Raw genomic sequence first — 18,078 nt, 5'->3', positions numbered from 1 at the left:
CTAGGGCGCCCCACAGCCCTCCCTTCTGGACCAATGGGGCTGGGAGAACAGAGTCTCACCGGGCACCCATCCTGGCTCGGCAGGGAACCCACCAAGGCAGGGCCCGAGGGTGCACCCGCCTGGAAACCCACTGCCTCCACCTTCTCAGATGCCCCCCCCAAAGGGCAGTGGCTGCCCTCCTGCCCCACATCCTGGGTGGAGGGAGACCATCCCCGACCCCTGGCCCCCCTGCCCAAGGCCCCACCTGGAGGAGCCGATGGAGCCTGCCTCGAGGCGACAAAGAATTGAGTCGCAGGAGAGCCGTTTGCTTTTCTCTTCCGCGATGGCGCATTCACCCTGCAGAAATGGGGAGAAGTGGGGTGGGGGGAGATATCGTAGGGATTCAAGAGATAAAAGGAAAATGAGGTATGTTTGGCCTTGGAGTTCAAAACGAAGCAGGGCAAAGGCTAATAGAATTTTGTCAAGAGAACAAGCTGGTCATCACAAACACTCTTTCCCAACAACACAAGAGGCGACTCTGCACATGGACATCACCAGATGGGCAATACCGAAATCAGATCGGTTATGTTCTCTGCAGTCAAAGATGGAGAAGCTCTATACAGTCAGCAAAAACAAGACCTGGATCGCGAGGCCCCTACGCTGGGTACTTTCAAATGCCAGCTGAAAACATGGATGTACGTCCAGGCCTTCCCTCCTGTCAACTACTGATTTCTTTGCTTTGCTATTTATTATTTATTTATTCCTGCACTATTTGTTATTGTTGTGTGCTAGAAAGGTTATGCAAAAATCCTCCAAGGAAGGCTTCAGCAGTATGTGGAGCGAGAACTCCCAGAGGTACAAGCTGGATTTCGAAGGGGCAGAGGAACCAGAGACCAAATTGCTAACATGCGCTGGATTATGGAGAAAGCCAGAGAGTTCCAGAAAAACTTCTACTTCTGCTTGATTGACTACGCAAAAGCCTTTAACTGTGTGGAGCACAACAAACTATGGCAAGTCCTTAAAGAAATGGGAGTGCCTGACCACCTTATTTATCTCCTGACAAACCTATACAGTGGTGCCCCATATAGCGAGGTTAATCGTTCCGGATTAACCTTCGCTATGCGAAAACATCGCTGTACGGGGCAGGAAAAGGGTATTGGAACGCATTAAACTTAGTTTAATGTGTTCCAATAGGCGCCCAAACTTACCCCTCCAGCGATGTTTTCGCGGTCCGGCGGCCATTTTGGAGTCGCCAATCAGCTGATCGGCGGCTCCAAAATGGCCGCCGGATGACCCGAAATGGCCCCCGTCAGTGTTTTCGCGCCCTCCCCTTGCTTACCGAGGTCGTGAAAACGCTGCGGGGGAGCATTTCGGGTCGTCCGCAGTCATTTTAATGCCCGCGGATGACCCGAAATGGCCCCCCGCAGCGTTTTCACAACCTCGGTAAGCAAGGGGGGCGCGAAAACACTGACGGGGGCCATTTCGGGTCATCCGGCGGCCATTTTGGAGTCGCCGATCAGCTGATCGGCGGCTCCAAAATGGCCGCCGGACCCCCCAATCGTCGCAAAGCGAGTGCGGCGATTGGGGCAGCTCCGTATAGCGATCCCCAAAAAGGGATCGCTATACGGATTCTTCGTTGTACGGTGCGCTCGTTACGCGAGGCACCACTGTATGTGGGACAGGAAGCAACAGTTAGAAGTGGATATAGAACAACTGATTGGTTCAAAACTGGGAAAGGAGTACAACAAGGCTGTATATTGTCTTCCTGCTTATTTAACTTATATGCAGAATACATCATACGCAAGGCTGGACTGGTTAAATCCCAAGATTTCCAGAAGAAATATCAAAAACCTCAGATTTGCAGACAATACCACCCTGATGACAGAAAGTGAGGATTAATGAAAGAACCTCTTAATGAGGGTGAAGGAGAGTGCAAAAAATGGTCTGAAGCTCAATACCAAAAAAAATAAGATCATGGCCACTGGTCCCATCACCTCCTGGCAAATAGAAGGGGAAGATATGCAGGCAGTGACAGATTTTACTTTCTTGGGCTCCACGATCACCGCAGATGGTGACAGCAGCCACGAAATCAAAAGGCACCTGCTTCTGGGGAGGAAAGCGATGACAAACTTAGACAGCATCTTAAAAAGCAGAGACGTCTTTTATTTATTTATTTATTTATTTATTTATTTATTTATTTATTTATTTATTTATTTATTTATTTATTTATATCCCACCCATCTGGTCTGGTCGACCACTCTGGGCGGCTTCCAATAAGGTGTATACGATAATACATAAGGATTTTACAAACAGTCCATAACACATAAAATAATAAAATAAATAACAGTTCAAAGAAAAAAATAAATAAAGAATTAAATATTGACAGGAGGGAAGGCCTGAACATACAACCATGTTTTTAATTGACTCTTGCCTACAAAGGTCTGCATAATCAAAGATATGTTTTTTCCAGTCGTGATGTATGGAAGTGAGAGCTGGACCATAAAGAAGGTTGACCGACGAAGAATGGATGCTTTTGAATTGTGGTGCTGGAGGAGGTCCTTGAGAGTCCCCTGGACTGCAAAGAGAACAAACCTCTCCATTTTGAAGGAAATCAAGCCTGAGTGCTCACTGGAAGGACAGACCCTGAAGCTGAGGCTCCAATTCTTTGACCATCTCATGAGAAGAGAAGACTCCCTGGAAAAGGCCCTGATGTTGGGAAAGTGTGAGGGCAAGAGGAGAAGGGGACGAAGAGGATGAGATGGTTGGACAGTGTCATCGAAGGAACCAACATGACTTTGACCCAACTCTGGAAGACAGGAGGGCCTGTCTTCGTGGTCCATGGGGTCACGGACACGAATAAATGACTAAACAACAACAAAAACAACAAGCCCCCACCCCACCCCACCCACGCTACAGGTGACCTTACCTGGTTTGAAACTGAACGAGGGTCACAGAGGGGGAGATCCATCCAAGGAAGGGCTGGGCCCTGGTTGCCATTATGAGGGATAGCAATTTAAAAAGGCAAAAGAGGGTAGAAGGAGCAGAGGAGAAGGAGAAGGAGCAGGAAAGTGGATAATGATGAAGAGAAACAAGAAAAAGAAGCCAGCTGGCAGGGTTGGCAGCAACGGTCAACGGCCTGGCGAGAACTGGCGAATGGGCATGGGCGGAATGCCCCAGACAACGGTAGTCGCTCCGAGCAACGGTGGAACCCGCTTTCGCTTTCATGTAAATTTTAAAGGTTTTATGCCATTCTCTCATCAGTATTAAGTGGTAAGGGAGGCATTTCCTGGTGTTATCTTTTGAGTTGGTTTGTTTTTTAATTCCAAGGTACAATAACAGATTTGGCCACTAGGGGGAACTAGATGATTTTTTTAATCCCCCCCCCTTTGGCTACTACAATGCTCTGAGTTAATGACATGGGGTGCAATGAATGACATCACACGGTTGGCTCAATCCTATTCAGCTTGCGATCTACAAGGACTCCGAGATCCATCTCATAAGATTGCCCAACCAAGTATTCCCCCATCAAGTCACTGAGCATTTGGGGAGATTTGTATCCATGTTGAGAACTAGATGTTGCAGATGAAGACTGGTTAGGCCACATCATGAGTCCTGTGTGTCCAGTTCTGGACACCACATGGTGGGAAGGATGCCAAGAAACTGGAGCAACTTCAGAGGAGGGCGACAAGGAGGTTGATCAGAAGACTGGAAACCAAGCCTTGTGTGGAAAGGCCCAAGGAACTGGGCCTGTTTAGCCTGGAGAAAGGAAGATTGAGAGAGGGACAGACTTGAAAGGGAGTCAAACCGAGAAGGGGCAGGATCTGTTCTCAGTTATCCCAGCATTCCAGGTATGCAACAATGGGCTCTAGTGAAAGGAAGCCAAATTTCGGTGGGATATCAGGAAAAAACTCTTTAGAGCATTACAACAGGGGAACCCATGAGCGCGGGAAGGGGTGAAGTGCTCCAACGCTGGAGGCCTTGAAGAGAATATTGGGCCGCCATTGGACACCCAGGACGCTTCGTGGGGTCTGCTGGATGTTCAGGCACCATGCAACTCTCCAAGCCACCCACCCTCCAAAAAAACACAACACAAGAAAAGTATAGTGGCACCTTTAAGACAAGCATATTTATTGGAGGGTGTGTTTTTATGGCTACCATGGCCTGGTTGTCTTGGCTTTTTTTTTTTCTTTTGTGGCTGGAACAGGCCAACGCAGCAACCTCTCTGAAAACCCCTAGTTCTTCTGTTTCCTAGATTTCCACCTGATCCTCTGTCCAAGGACTTCTGGGCCACAAGTCCTGGCGGCTGGCAATAGATATTCCATCAGAACACACACACCCCACTGGAGTGCTCAGGCTTTCCTCTTCCCTCCCCGTTGCTTGTTCGTCTTGCACCATCGTGGGGGTGCTTCAAGTACTGACATATATAGCAAAACGCCAAATCAAATAAGCAAAAAGCAATAAAACTACAAATATGACAATGTAAGACCAATGTCTAAGGGTTTGGCTATCTATTCTGGCTACTATGGCATGCCGCCCAAAATTTCGCTCCCAGTTCTGTGGTAATCCGACTTTGATCAATAAACAATTGGTTACAGTAGTCCGAGTCTAACTGGCTTGTCATGTCTTTTAAGAGAGGTGTAATATATTTTCTTCGAAACTTGTTATGCCTGTTACATCTGAGCATCATATGCTCAATGGATTCTATCTCACCAGGTCCACAAGGGCAGAGTCTCTGTTCCCTCGGGATCTTCTTAAACCTGCCTTCCAGGACTGCTGAGGGAAAGGCCTCCCATCTAGCCAGAGTAAAGGCTTTCCTAAACTTATACAGTGGACCCTCTACTTACGGAATTAATCCGTATTGGAACGGTGGCTGCAAGTCGAAAAATCTGTAGATCGCCAAATGCAGCATATAATGAGGTTTGACCCTTTGACGCCTATTTCTCTATAAGGTGTTGGATAATGAGACAGTGGTCCATAGTGGATCTACCCTCTCTAAAACCAGCTTGCTCTGCAGCTATTCTATTTTCTTCAACCAACCAAGTCTCAAGTTTATCCTGAGGATGCCTAGTATATAGTTTACTACAAATGTTTAGGAGACTAATGGGGCAATAATTTGCCGGTTCATCTCTTAGTCCTTTTTTGAATAGAGGTACTATTATTGCAGTGTTCCATTCTGCAGGAAAGAGGCTGTAGAATCAATATATGTAAATAATGCTGCAAGGAAAGGAGCCCACCAGTCAATATTCTCTTCAAGGAGTTCCGGAGGCAAACCGTCTGACCCTGGTACTTTACCTATTTTCAGTCGGGCAATATGGGATATAATTTCCTCTTGGGAAACTCTTGGCCAAACCGGTAGAACATCAAATTCACCAGCTGAGACTGGTATTGGGGGAAAGTCTTTATAAAGCTGATTATAAGAGGCAACCCATTTACACTGGGAGATTGGAGGATCAATTTGGCAAGGGAGGTTTTGTTTCTTAACATTAACCAATTGCCAGAACTTGGAAGAATTTTTCTGTTTTGCACCTAGAATTACTTCTGCCCATAGCGAATGAGTATATTGTTTTTTCTTTTGATGAATTAGATGTTTATATGATGCTTTTTGAACCCCAAGCTTCTGTTGAATTTCCTGTTTTTGTTTGTTGTTTGATTTTTTTTAAACTGATAATAGACAGTTGTAAGGGCTTTTCTTGCTCCTCGACAATCTTTATCAAACCAGGGTTTGGATTTCCTATAAGTTGTTAATGGGCGGTCTTTAGATTCATTTAAATTTATTTTTAGTTCCTTTACTAGATTGTTGTAAATCTTAATGGGATCATTCTGTATATTGTACTCCAGGTCATCAAATTTAAGAGTACAGTGATCTTTGACCGCTATTACTTCTCTGAACCTGGATTGCATTAGTGCAGACCATCTCACCCTACGAGTTAGTGTTTGCGAGCCTTCATGTGAAGGCTGTTCAGTCATAGTTTGAGTTGTAAATAAAGGTTTAACCTGAAGCAGTAGTGGGAAATGGTCACTCTCTAGATAGGGTAACACTTGAACGCTGGTTATCAGCGGAATTAGAGAGGCAGAAACTAGCATATAGTCAATAGTACTGGAACCTTGGCCTGACATGTAGGTGAACTCCGCCGGATGATCCTCTGTAAAAGTGCCATTCAGAAGGTACAAACCCAGCTTGGAGGCTATCTTGGCCAAATGCAATCCTGCGAGGTTTGAATATGAATCTTTGAAAAGCCTAGGGAGGGGAATAAGTTTATGAAAATCATCCGGATCACTAAAAAATTCCTTGTGCTTTGCTTCAAGAATAGTATCATCAGGGCCGAGGCGTGCATTAAAATCTCCTAAGAGTAGCACCTTGGCCTTAGGGTGGTCTACTAACAGGTTTGCTATCTATATATTTCTAAAGAGCTCCATGCTTCAGTTATTTGTAGTTTTAAAGTGAGTGGGGGGATATATACATTGATTAAAATCAGGCTATCTTCCCTGCTTTCCAGGACTATTGCCATAGCCCTTGAATCCATGGGAGGTCTCTCTTTACATTTAAAATTTAAGGTATCTGAGATCAAAAGTGCCGTCAACCCTCCTTTCATCCTTCCTAGTCCCTCTCCCCTTCTGCCTTTCACCCAATAGTTGTTGTACCCTTGCGGGTGATCTCTTGGTTGGTCCAAGTCTCTTGAATTGCTATAATATCCAATTTCTGGCAGTCAAAGGGATTATCATGTGAATTTCTTAAACAGCGAAACCACCCTGTAACATGCCATGAGAGTACAGTGGTGCCTTGCATAGCGATGTTAATTCGTTCCAAAAAAACCATCGCTATGTGAAACCATCGCTATGCGAAACACCATTTTCCATAGGAATGCATTGGGAACCGGTTAATCCGTTCCAATTGGAACGGATTGCCGTCGTTAAGTGAAAAAAACCCATAGGAAACATCGCTAAGCGAAACAATGTTTCCTCCATTGGAATGTATTGAAGCTGACTCAATACATTTCAATGGCTTTGCGAAGTCAATTTTTGCAATTTTAAATGTGTCATACAAGGGGCAAAAATGGGTTTAAATGCTTGGAATAGTTTCTGCACCTTCTAAAACGGGTGCAAATGTAATTTGGCTTAGATGTGACTTTTCGTTCATTTAGGGTGATTTTTTTCTCCCCAATAGGAAACAATGGAGCTGTCAAAATTTGGGCTCCATGGATTTCTATGGGGGAGGGAAAAATTCAACCAAAATTAACTAAGAGTCACAACCAAGCCAAGTTTAAGTCTGCACAGGTTTTACAACCTGCACTGACCACCCGAAGCATTTAGAACTTATAACAAATTAAAAAAAGACTCAGAACAAAGTCAAATCAGGATAACAAAGGGTTTATTAAGTGCACATTAAACATCATAAACTTTATAGCATAAGACAACTTTTTAGACTCAGAAATCGAGGTGATTGAACATCTGCATAACTCTTTCAGCAGAGAAACCCTTCTTGCAGTGAAGAAGCATAACATTTCACAACAAACTTTTTTGAAAGTGCATCAGTACACTACAGAAACCCTTCTTGCAGTGAAGAAGCAAAAAACAACAGTAACAACAGTAAACATTTCAACTTTAACATCAACAATTGAGGTGGAATCGTCTAAACCACCCTAACCACCCCAAATCAATGCAGCACTCTTTTAGGGGGTTGCTGAGGGGAAGGAAGAAGAAATGCTCCACGTTGAAGCAAACTCAGCAGCACTGGTGGAAGGAGCAGGTTCCTCTTCCTGCATTGGTCTCTTTGTGAGGAACCTGTCCATTGTCAGCTGCCTTTGCCGCCTTTTCAGAATTCCTCGGAAAGGGGACACGATCCTTTCGTCATAGGAATTCGATAAGTTCTGTGCCAGATTCGTGTCCTCATGATACCGCTGTGCTATAGTCTGCACATAATTCCAGCTGGTCAAAAACTTCTTAAGGTCCCTGGTCGACAGCTCTGCATGCTCTTGCTCTTCTTCCTCGTGCTCCTCCCTCGCCTCCGCCTGAAGATCCACCAGCTCCTGTGTGGTCAGCTCCTGGTCATGACCCTCAACCAGCTCTGCAATGTCATCCTCAGTGACATCGAGGCCCATGTCCCTCCCTAAGTCCACAATGTCCTGCATCACTGTGGACTCAGGTGCAGATGCTGAAGGACCAGGAGCCACACAGCCTGGCCAGAGCGGGCGCCACGCAGAGTTCAGGTTCCACTGGGTGATACCGTCCCAGGCCCTGGCGATCATCTTCAGGCAGATGACGATGTCAAACTCATCACGCCAGAAGTCACGGAGGGTGAGGCTGGTGGTATCAGTCACCTCAAAACAGCGCCGGAACAGCTCCATGGTGTAGCGCTTCTTGAAGTTTGCGATCACCTGCTGATCCATGGGCTGGAGTAGCGGGGTGGTGTTTGGAGGGAGAAACATGATCCGGATGAAGGAGAACTCCTCCAACAAGTCATCCTCAATGCCTGGAGGATGGGCAGGAGCGTTGTCCATTAGGAGCAGGGCCTTCAGAGGCAGGTCACGGTCCAACAGGTACCGCTTCACAGCTGGGCCAAAAGTGTGATTGACCCAGTCCACAAAGAGTACCCGTGTGACCCAAGCCTTGGCGTTTGAACGCCACATCACCTTCAGCCGTGCTTTGTCTACCTTGTGCTTCTTAAAAGCACGTGGATTTTCAGAGTGGTAGACAAGCAACGGCTTGATCTTCAGGTCCCCGCTGGCGTTGGCACAGAAGAGGAGGGTCAGGCAGTCCTTCATCGGCTTGTGGCCAGGCAGCTTGCTCTCCTCTTGGGTGAGGAAGGTCCTTTTGGGCATCCGCTTCCAGAACAGGCCGGTCTCATCACAGTTGAAGACCTGCTCTGGAAGGTAGCCCTCTGTGGTTACGACCTCGAGGAACTCCACAGCAAAGTCCTCTGCAGCAGTGGTGTCTGAGCTCGCTGCCTCTCCATGTCTAACCACACTGTGGATGCCAGATCTTGCCTTGAATCGTTCAAACCAGCCTCTGCTGGCCTTGAACTCCTCAGGCTCAGCTGATGTTCCAGGCTGCTCTGCCATGAGGTCGGCGTACAAGGACCTGGCCTTTTCACAGATCACAGCCTCAGTGACCGCGTCCCCTCCACGCTGCTTCTCCTCCATCCAGATCACCAGGAGCTTCTCCACCTCCTCCAGGACAGCTGGACAGTTCCTGGCGATCCTTGTGACACCCTTGGCGGCATCCATTGAAAGGATCTTGTCACGCTTGGCCACGATGGTGCCGATGGTCGATGCATTGCGCCCGTACTCCCGGGTGAGGTCCGCAATGCGTCTCCCCCCATCGTATTTACGAATGATCTCCTTCTTCATTTCAAGCGTGACCTTCTCCCTGGTCGGCTTGCCAACCTGGGCAGAAGCAGTCTTCTTTGGACCCATGTCCAACGCTGTAGCTACGTTAAATGAAAAAAAAAAAACAGTCAGTGATGTACATCTGCCTCACCTTCCCACATCTGGCCAAAACTGCCCTGGACAGGCAAGTGGCAGTTTTGGCACACACACACGCACCACAACCTGGGGGGGGGGGAAGAAATAAACCCTTACCTACCTCAGGATCAAACGGATCGTTTGGAAAAGCCTGGAAAGGCTACAGCACACCTGAAGGCAAGGCCTAAGCAAAGAAAAATTCAGAACAATTAGACTGACCCTTACAACACCCTCCACCACAAACAAAGGAGAAAAAACCCAAAGGAAAAGAAACGTTACTTACCTCAGGATCAAACAGCCACCAAAGGACTCACAACAACACACCACACCACAGCACAGCACAGCACACCACACCTACAGGAAAAACATTCAAAATTGGAATAAGAAGCAGCAGTCCCAGTGTGGCTCCAGCACCCTTGGACCCCCGCACCCCCCACCCCATGGGCAGCCAGGCACAGAGAAAAAAAGTTGCTTGAGTGTCCTTCTCTCTCTTTTGATTAACTTCATTGTCCCTTTCCACCAGAGGAGAAAAGGAGTTGGATATGGGGTGAGGAGTGTGAATTCAGGTTCTGCAGTAAAAAAAGTCCATTATCTTGGTTTGATTTGAAGCAGAAAAGGAAAGCAAATCTTTATCAGCATCATGCAGGCGTTTCCCAACACCCATCTCCTTGAGAAGGAATGCTCTAATAACAACTCACCACCTCCTACAGATCTTGTCCCGGCCTTCCCTGCCGCTGTGATCGGCTAACTATAAAAATTCAGATTGATTTAAAAAATGTTTAGGGCTCAGCGCTTCCAAATATTTATAACTGTTAAAACTATTTTAGATAGGGAGCGGAGCTCAATACAGACGCTACCTCCTCCCTCACCGGTAGTAACAACAGCAGCTGGAACTGAACTAGGACATGTCATATTGTTATCTTTTATTCCTGGAAAAATATTTTTCAAAGTTTGAAGTTATAAAAGGTGCAGGCTAAAAAGTATTTAAAAGTAGCACGGAATAGTATTAAAAGTCGTATTAAAAACTGTGTTTTCTTGCTCTGAGAAATGCTACACATTGACTTTACAAAGAACAGCACAGGATAGCCAGCAGACCCAGGATGGGGAAAGAGACGGCGAGATAAGGGAGCATCCACTCCTGCCTACAATCATGTAGGTCTGTCTGGGGCGTAAAGGCACCCTCTCAACCGCACGCTGATGCAGCTTGTGGCTTTACCGGCTTGTGAAGGAAGCGTAAGAGGAAATGGCCGAGGAGAGGGGGAACTTCAGGATATGCACAGGGCGAAAGATTTAATGTTTTAGCACTATCTGGCAATCTCTTGCCAGGAGCTGCAGAGATGCGCAACCCTGCACCCTTCGCTGCATGACATGGCTGAGAATTTATGAGCAGCGCTTGGAAGTTTTCCTTCTTTTGGACTGCGAAACCCAAAACCCCACCAACTGGCACGCAGGGGGATCGGGGGGGGGCTCCACACCGAAAAGGTCACTTTGCTAAGAGTTGCGCATCCAAGCAGCTGAGAAGACTCCTCTCCTGTGGAAATCCGCTCAGGATTGACTCTCGCGTCTGCGCGCCTCCGAGTCTCCTCGAAGAGGCCTTCCCTACTGACAGGCGCCCACGTCTCAGGGGGCTACCGCCCCATCAGAGGATCAGCTCCTGCAAAACGGCACAGGAGGCTGGGGTATTCTGCCTACGCAAGTGTATTTCATGACGCACAGAGCAGAAAGCCTTGGATCGGGCCCGTCAAATCACACTCAGTAAAGTGTGTGCATGTTTGGTGAAGAGCCAGAAAGAGGGCAAGGACACAAAGATGGAGACCAACAAAAACCAGAGGAATTATGGGACTCTACATTTCTGGCTAGAAGCCCTCCTTGACAAATGCAACTCTGGAACTGTGAACTTTTTGACCTATGCTTTCAGTAGGTTGACAAAAAACATCTGCTGCTCATTGAGGGAGTAGAGCAAACTCTGGGGTAAAGACAACTCTGGTATGAGGATCCTCCAGAGGAAACCAATTCCACACTTGTCCTCTATATCAGGGGTCCCCAACCCCTGCTCCGCGGCCTGATTGCCAGTCTGTGGCCTGGGCTGGACTGGGTCGTGGAGACAGATCTCCCACCCGCCCACACAGCCCCTTTGTGCATGCATGTGAGTGTGTGTGTCCCCCACCCCTTCGCAAAGGTGCACAAGTGCCTCCTGAGCACCCTCCACCCTTTGTGCATGTGCACACCAGTGCCCCCTCTCCAATGGGTCCGTGGAGTTAAAAAGGTTGGGGACCACAGCACTAAGTGATGGAAGACCCATTAAGTGTAAATAAAAGCATTCCATACTTCACAATTGTATTGGGGGGGGGGGAAGCCTCTAATTCGCATGTCCAGCTAGCAACCTGCCCAAAAAGAATATTAAAAGAAGGGGTCTGGGCAACTGTTATATCTCTGCTGAGACCAAAAGGCTTTTGGAATCAATGACTTTCTTTGGAACTTGGATTATGCTAATCAAGATTTCTCCTCTCTTGGGTGAGTCTGTATGGAGTGTGAATGAGTTGAATGCATGAAACCCCTTTATTTAGAATTGTAACCAGTAGATAATAAAGTGTCTTCATTTTGCGTTTATTAATGCATGTCGTGAGGTCCTTTGTTGTTTAATATAGAGGTATGGCATTGTTTTTCTTGGGGTACAAAATGTCTCTCAGTCCCCTTTTGTTGACAACTCTCGATATTAAAGGGTCCCCTCAGAGAGGAAGGCGACGGGTTCCCTTCTGCTTTCCACCCATGAAACAAAAGCCGTGATCTGTTGGTGACCACGACGGGGATCCGATCTGGACCCTTCCAGATCTTCGGACATCAAAGCGTCGTCGGTCCCGTCCCGCTCCTGCGCCTTGTGCCCCACCTGACTTGAAGGACAACCCTCATCCTCCACCAGCACAGCAGTCATGGTAGCTGGGGATGATAGGGAGTGTAGTCCAACCCCTTAGAAAAGCTGGAGGAAGGCTGGTCGATCTGAAGCACCTCACGCAGTGGTTTCAGGCCTGCTTCCCCCTGGTCGTCTTCTGCCGAATCCTGGCGGTGGGGCTTCCCGCCCTCGCCATCCGCCATCTGCAGACCTCCGAGTAGGCGCAATGTCGGCACTTCCAGGCTTCCTCCACCTCCACCCCTTTGGGATCTCTCTGCCCTTTCCAGTAAGCCAAGAAATATCTCCCCTCGGCTTTCACCGTCTCCTCCTCATAAGCCACGACCTCTGTGCCCAGCGAGGCGTTGGTCTCTTGGTGGACATACTCCACCTGCAGCCGGTCGATGGGCGGGAGGTCAGAGAAAGTCAAGTTCAGGAAGGCCAGCTCCACGAGGTCTTGGAAACGGCACGCAGTAAAACCCGCACGCAGAGCCTGCTCTCGGACCTGGGGGCCAAGCGGCTGCTCGGGCCTCAGCTGGAGGTGACGGACGAAACTTTCCGGCCCTAGGCATCCTCGCACCATGGCGTCGAACAGACACTTGTAAAGGGAGACCTGAAAACAATCAAATAGAAATAAGCCAGTAATGAACCATCAAGGGCGGGCAACCAGTTGGAGCAACGACTGGTTACTGCCTTCTTGCGCTGTCATGTTTTGCAAACAATTCTAATCTGTTGTTTTAGCAGTCCATGATTCCGGCTGTGTGTAATCTCTGGGTTTAGATCTGTGATATTCTGTCTCTGCAATTTGTGATTTTGCCTGTGTTTTTCTAGGGTGCCCTTTTAGCTGCCCTGTTAAGGAAAGGATTTCTAAATCAAATCCATAACGACTAAGAACGCACAATATGCTTCTGCCCCTTCCCAGTTTTCATGCCCTCCCAGTGTCCGATCCATCCCATAATTCTTTGTAAGGTTAAAGCATGATGAATCACACGCCGGGAAGTCTGATCCTCATTGAAGCAGAGGTGCACTGTCCACACAAGACCTTTGTTCAAAATCAAAGAGAAACCAAGGTTTGGCTGAAACCGCAGCTGCACCCGGTGAAAACCGGCCCCCACACCACACACTTTTGCCCATTTCAACTTCCGACAATGGCTTCTCTCTGCTTTGGACTATTCAGTCTACCAAACTAAGAGGAATCTTCAGGAGGTCCAGAACAGAGCTGCAAAGATGATGGATTCCGTGGGACAAATCCTGACCCAATCACACCTCCCATTGGCCAACCTTGGAAGGAGCTCCCAAGCTGATCTAAAAGGTCTGCTTTCAAGCTCTAAAGCTTGGACTCGAGGAGCGCACAGAGGGAAAGGGGTTATTCCTGTGTTACCACACACACATGACAGAAGCTGCGCACGGTGAGGTTCGACCTTCTCTTCGTTCTATCCCTCAGCCACCAAAGGTCTATTCGCTTCTAGCAAAGGACAAGATATTTCATAGCCATCTCCACCAGATTTCTGACCCACGTGACAACCCTTTTAGTGCCCGGGACACTGATGGCATGAAGGCTGCAGGACTGCTATGGTGGCTGCCTTGTTCCGTTTTTTTCTCCTAAATATTAGAAGCCCCCGAGGGGCTGTTTGTGCCTTGAGGACGGATCCCAGGAGGCCTTTCGTGGCGGCCGTGCTGTGCTTCAGCTTTTCCTCACGCAGGAGCTGCAAACGGCACAAACTCCTGAGGAAAAAGAAAGCCCTCATCTGCCAGAGTTGAGGGAATCTCACACGGTTTGGGGACCCCTCATCATGTTAACCCTGCCTGAAAACGACCAGAATGGAGGCTGGGAAGCCTTCGTCCCTTTTCAATCCGGACATTCATAGAATTCTTCCTTCCTTTCCTTTCCACCTTCCCTCTTTCTTCTTATTTCTTTCCTTCCTTCCTTTTCCTTTTTTCTTTTATTCCTTCCCTTTTTCATTCCTTCCTTCCATCATTATTTCCTTTACTTTCTATCCTTCTTTCCTGCTTTTTTCTTTCATGCCTTCCTTCCTTCTCTTTCCTTCTTTTCCCCTTTCCTTTTTTCTTTTGTTCCTTCCTTCTTGCTTTCCTTCTGTTTCCCTTCTTTTCTACCTTTCTTTTTTCATTCCTGCTTTTTTGTGCCTTCCTTCTCACTTTCCTTCCTTCTTTCTTTTTTCTTTCCTTCCTTCCTTCCTTCCTTCCTTTTCTTTCTTTTTTTCCTACCTTCTGTCCATTTTTTCTTTCTCTCTTTTCTTTCCTGCTCCCCCTGTGCCTTCCTTCCTTCTTGCTTTCCTTCTTGCTTTTTTTCTTTCTAAGGATCGGTAAAAAACAAATCTATATAATATTATCAGAAAGAAGTAAGGGGGAAAGAGATGATAATGTAAAGATGGAAGGAAGGAAGAGATGGATAGATGAAAAAGAGAGAGGAAGGGAGGGAGGAAAGGAGGAAAGGAGAAAGTAAGGTAGGAAGCAAGAAAAGAGCTCAAGGTGGATGGAAGGAAGGGAGGGAGGGGGGGAGGGAGGGGGGGAGGAAATGCCTGTTTCACGCAACCAGGGCAGAGGCCTCCTGCTTGACCACGTCGGACTGGCCAAATCACACGCGTCACGCTGGCCAGGCCGCTGCAGCCGGCGGCTCCTCCTCGGCTCACCTGGAAGCCGTCTTTCTTCTTCTGCGCCCGTGAAGGCATGGAGGCCTCCTTCCGGGTCTTCAGCTCATTCAGCTGCAGCTCTCCTTTCGGGGTGTAGCCCAGCTGATCGATGACCCCGACCACAAAGACCCCTTCCAGCACACCAAAGACGGGGAATTCTCGCACACGCTGACCTTCCGCGAAAGAAAAGGTTGAGACCGTCCAGAAAGGAACATTCAAGGCACAACCCTAGGGGTCATCCCAGGGGACCCTCGTGCTTTCACGACAGCCGGCGACCCCTCACCGCTCTGTACACCCCAAGAAGCTTCCTCTGTCGCTCTGGGAAACCCTCGCGCGGCTGTTCCCAGTCACGGGATGTTCTCGGACGACCACGCCCAGAAACCCCGGCCAGCACCGCAAGGGGCGAAGGCTCCTTCTGGGAGTTTGAGTCCAAAAACATGTGGGTGACCCCAGGTCGGGAACCCCTGCCATATAGGAGAAAGTGGTGTTTACTTAGCACCACCGACAGCTGGCAGATGGGAGGAAAAGAAAACCTCTCTTTGTTGACTTCCAACTTTTAATGGCCATGAAATCTTTCTATCTTAGAGCCTCGCATAATTGGGGGGAATCTTTCCGATGCCACCAACTGAGTTTAAGGAGAAGTACCCCAAGACTGGAATTGGGGGAGGGGGAATCTTCCACCCAAAACATGGAAAACCCGTCAGAAATGGAGCCATGGAGAAGGGAGTGGGATCGCGGGGAACCCCAGGGGACTGACTCGGCCTGTCCCTCTTGAGAGGTGGTTTCAGAGCCACAGAAGGAGATGCTTGCCTGCTTGCAGGGCCGGAATCATAAGCAGAAGATTCAGCAGCTTTATGGCCCACGAATCCTCTTGGCTTGTGGCGCAGATCGGCACTAAGTCATGGTCCTCAAGCTCTGTGTTGGAAAACAGGAAGAGAGAACATTAAAAACCAAGTGACTTCCTGCTCGGACGATTCAGCCGTAACTCGACAGGAGCTTTGCAATCATTTCTGTGTTGGAGCTGCACGGAATAAGTTGATTTTTCCAGTGTGCATGAAGTCCCCTCACCTCTGGCCAGATGGATGCTCTTCCCCAGATCCAAGAGTGCAGCGTTCTCCGGACTCCCCAGCTCCGGCTGCTCCCTCTGGTACACCATCTGCTGCTCGCACCAGACCTGAGCGGCCAGGTGGGTGACCCAAAGGTAGCGGAGGCGGGAGGCTTCCAGGGGGGTCTCGGCTCTCTTCTTTTCCACCACCTCTTGGGCGACGCCACCTGGACCAGGAAGTGGACGGCAGGAACGCTCGGGTTTTTGAGAATCTCTGCAAAACAAGAATGGACAAGATTTGGATCCAAGGACTCTAGAAGACTTCCGTCGCCCTGCTTGAACCTGCCCACAGGCCTTAAGCTCCCCTGACCAGATAGAGGGCCTTCTCAGTCACTCTCTGGCTGTTCTTTCTCCTGCCACCAAGTTGTCTTCAACTTGGGCGGATTCTCGCCACGACTTCAAGGTATGAAGGAAGAAGAGCCAGCCTGGCCTCCAGTGGGAGGGAGTTCCAGAGTCTGGGAACGGCCACAGAGAGAAAGCCCTCTCCCGGCCCTCCAGCAAACACAATTATGAGGTGAGTGGGGCTGAGAGAAATGGTGAGATTTGATAAGGTTCCCCCAAAGCCAGGGGTGGGGAGAGGGGCGATGCTTTCTGTGGGCCAGCGTGAGGGAGCTGTCATCTGATGGACGGGCTTAAAGCAGGGAAAGGCAAGGAAGTGAAAGCCAGAAACCCTAACCCCATGCCCCCCCCATAACAGAGGTCAGGCATGCAATTTGCATATACAGGTATATGGTAATTTTAGGAAAAAGACTCAGGACCTCATGATTGATGGAAGGATGGAAGGAAGGAACAAAGAGAAGAGAAGGAAGTAAGAGATGGTAGAAGGAAGAGAGAGAAGAAAGGTGGGAGGAAAGAAGGAAACAAAGGAAGGAAGGAAGGAAGGAAGGAAGGAAGGAAGGAAGGAAGGAAGGAAGGAAGGAAGGAAGGAAGGAGGAGAAAAGGAAGGGAGAAGAAAAGGAAGGAAGCAAGCAAGCAACGGAGGAGGGATCAAGGGAGGGAAGGAGGAAGGAAAGAAGGAAGGGAGGGAGGAAGGAAGGAAGGAAAGAAGGAAGGGAGGGAGGAAGGAAGGAAGGAAGGAAGGAAGAGAGCTAGAGGAAAGGAGGGAGGAACCAGGAAAGACGGAAGCCCGGAAGTAAAGGAAGGAAGGAAGGAAGGAGCTCCAGGAGGCTAGAAGGGAGGGCGGGAGTGACCCTGGAACGGCCTCGGGGAGGCAGCCCGTGGGTCCAGCGGCAGCGGGGGGGGGGCGTGGGGAGGATGGGACCTCTCGTCCTGCCCTTCTGAAGGAGCCAGAGGAAGCCCACGCGCCCCTGTTCCTGGGGGGGAATCTGCCTGTGCGTGTCTGCGGTGCTCCTTCGTCCTCCCTCTCTCCCCCCCCCCCCAGGCCTGGTACTTACTCCTGATCCTCCTCCTGATCCTCCACCAGGGCCAAGAGCTCGGCATCGCTGGGTTCCCGCCAGCCGGCCATGGCTCCCCCCCCCAGCTCCACGCCTCCTCCTCCTCCTCCCTCTTTCGCCGCCCCCTCCGGCCGCGTCGCACATGGCCACCAGCAGGGGGCGCCCTGGGTGCTTCGCCCACGGAACGGGCCCCGCCTCCCGCCGTTCCTGCCCCAGAAAGGAACGCGTTCCAGCTGCCATTCCGACCCGGCTGGTGGGGGGGGGGCAGAGGTCGCTTTGCTTCCCGGAAGGGCCCCCACAGCCTGGGTCATGCGAGTCTCAAGATTCGTGTCTAGGTTTTTCGGGGCAAGTTTCCTGCTGATTGGCTGCGGACGAGGGCGGGCGGCACTGGGTTCGAATCCCCCTTCGCCTGAGGGGGGGGGAACTGGTTGCTATTCTCCTCCTCTGGGCCTCTCTGGACTTCTACCACGGAGGAGACGGAATTTAAGCAGAAAGGAGAAGCCGAGGTTAGGGGAGAAAGTGGTAGAAACAGTAGGAAAGAAGGGGGCTTCCTTCTCATCACCCTAGTTCAAGGTTTTTTAAAAAATAAATCTTATGTTTT

General features: G+C 49.2%; 1 protein-coding gene across 2 annotated transcripts; it reads right to left on the bottom strand.

The window, feature by feature from the left end:
* Positions 1 to 12,031: 12,031 nt before the first annotated feature.
* Positions 12,032 to 17,575, bottom strand: EXO5 (exonuclease 5). 2 transcript variants are annotated; one of them, XM_072978229.2, is made up of 5 exons: positions 17,478 to 17,575; positions 16,047 to 16,297; positions 15,789 to 15,893; positions 14,979 to 15,151; positions 12,032 to 12,940 (listed from the first exon to the last, which is right to left on the bottom strand). In XM_072978229.2, exons 1-5 carry the CDS (start codon positions 17,546 to 17,548, stop codon positions 12,461 to 12,463), a joined length of 1,080 nt encoding a protein of 359 aa, XP_072834330.2. In that variant the 5' UTR covers positions 17,549 to 17,575; the 3' UTR covers positions 12,032 to 12,460. The 2 variants fall into 2 exon arrangements, with proteins under 2 accessions (XP_072834330.2, XP_078235487.1); XM_078379361.1 differs by lacking the exon at positions 17,478 to 17,575 and adding an exon at positions 16,842 to 17,019.
* Positions 17,576 to 18,078: the final 503 nt, after the last annotated feature.

Source organism: Pogona vitticeps, chromosome 7, assembly GCF_051106095.1.
Source record: "Pogona vitticeps strain Pit_001003342236 chromosome 7, PviZW2.1, whole genome shotgun sequence".
Taxonomy (NCBI): Eukaryota; Metazoa; Chordata; class Lepidosauria; order Squamata; family Agamidae; genus Pogona; species Pogona vitticeps.
This window is presented reverse-complemented; position numbering and strand designations above follow the sequence as displayed.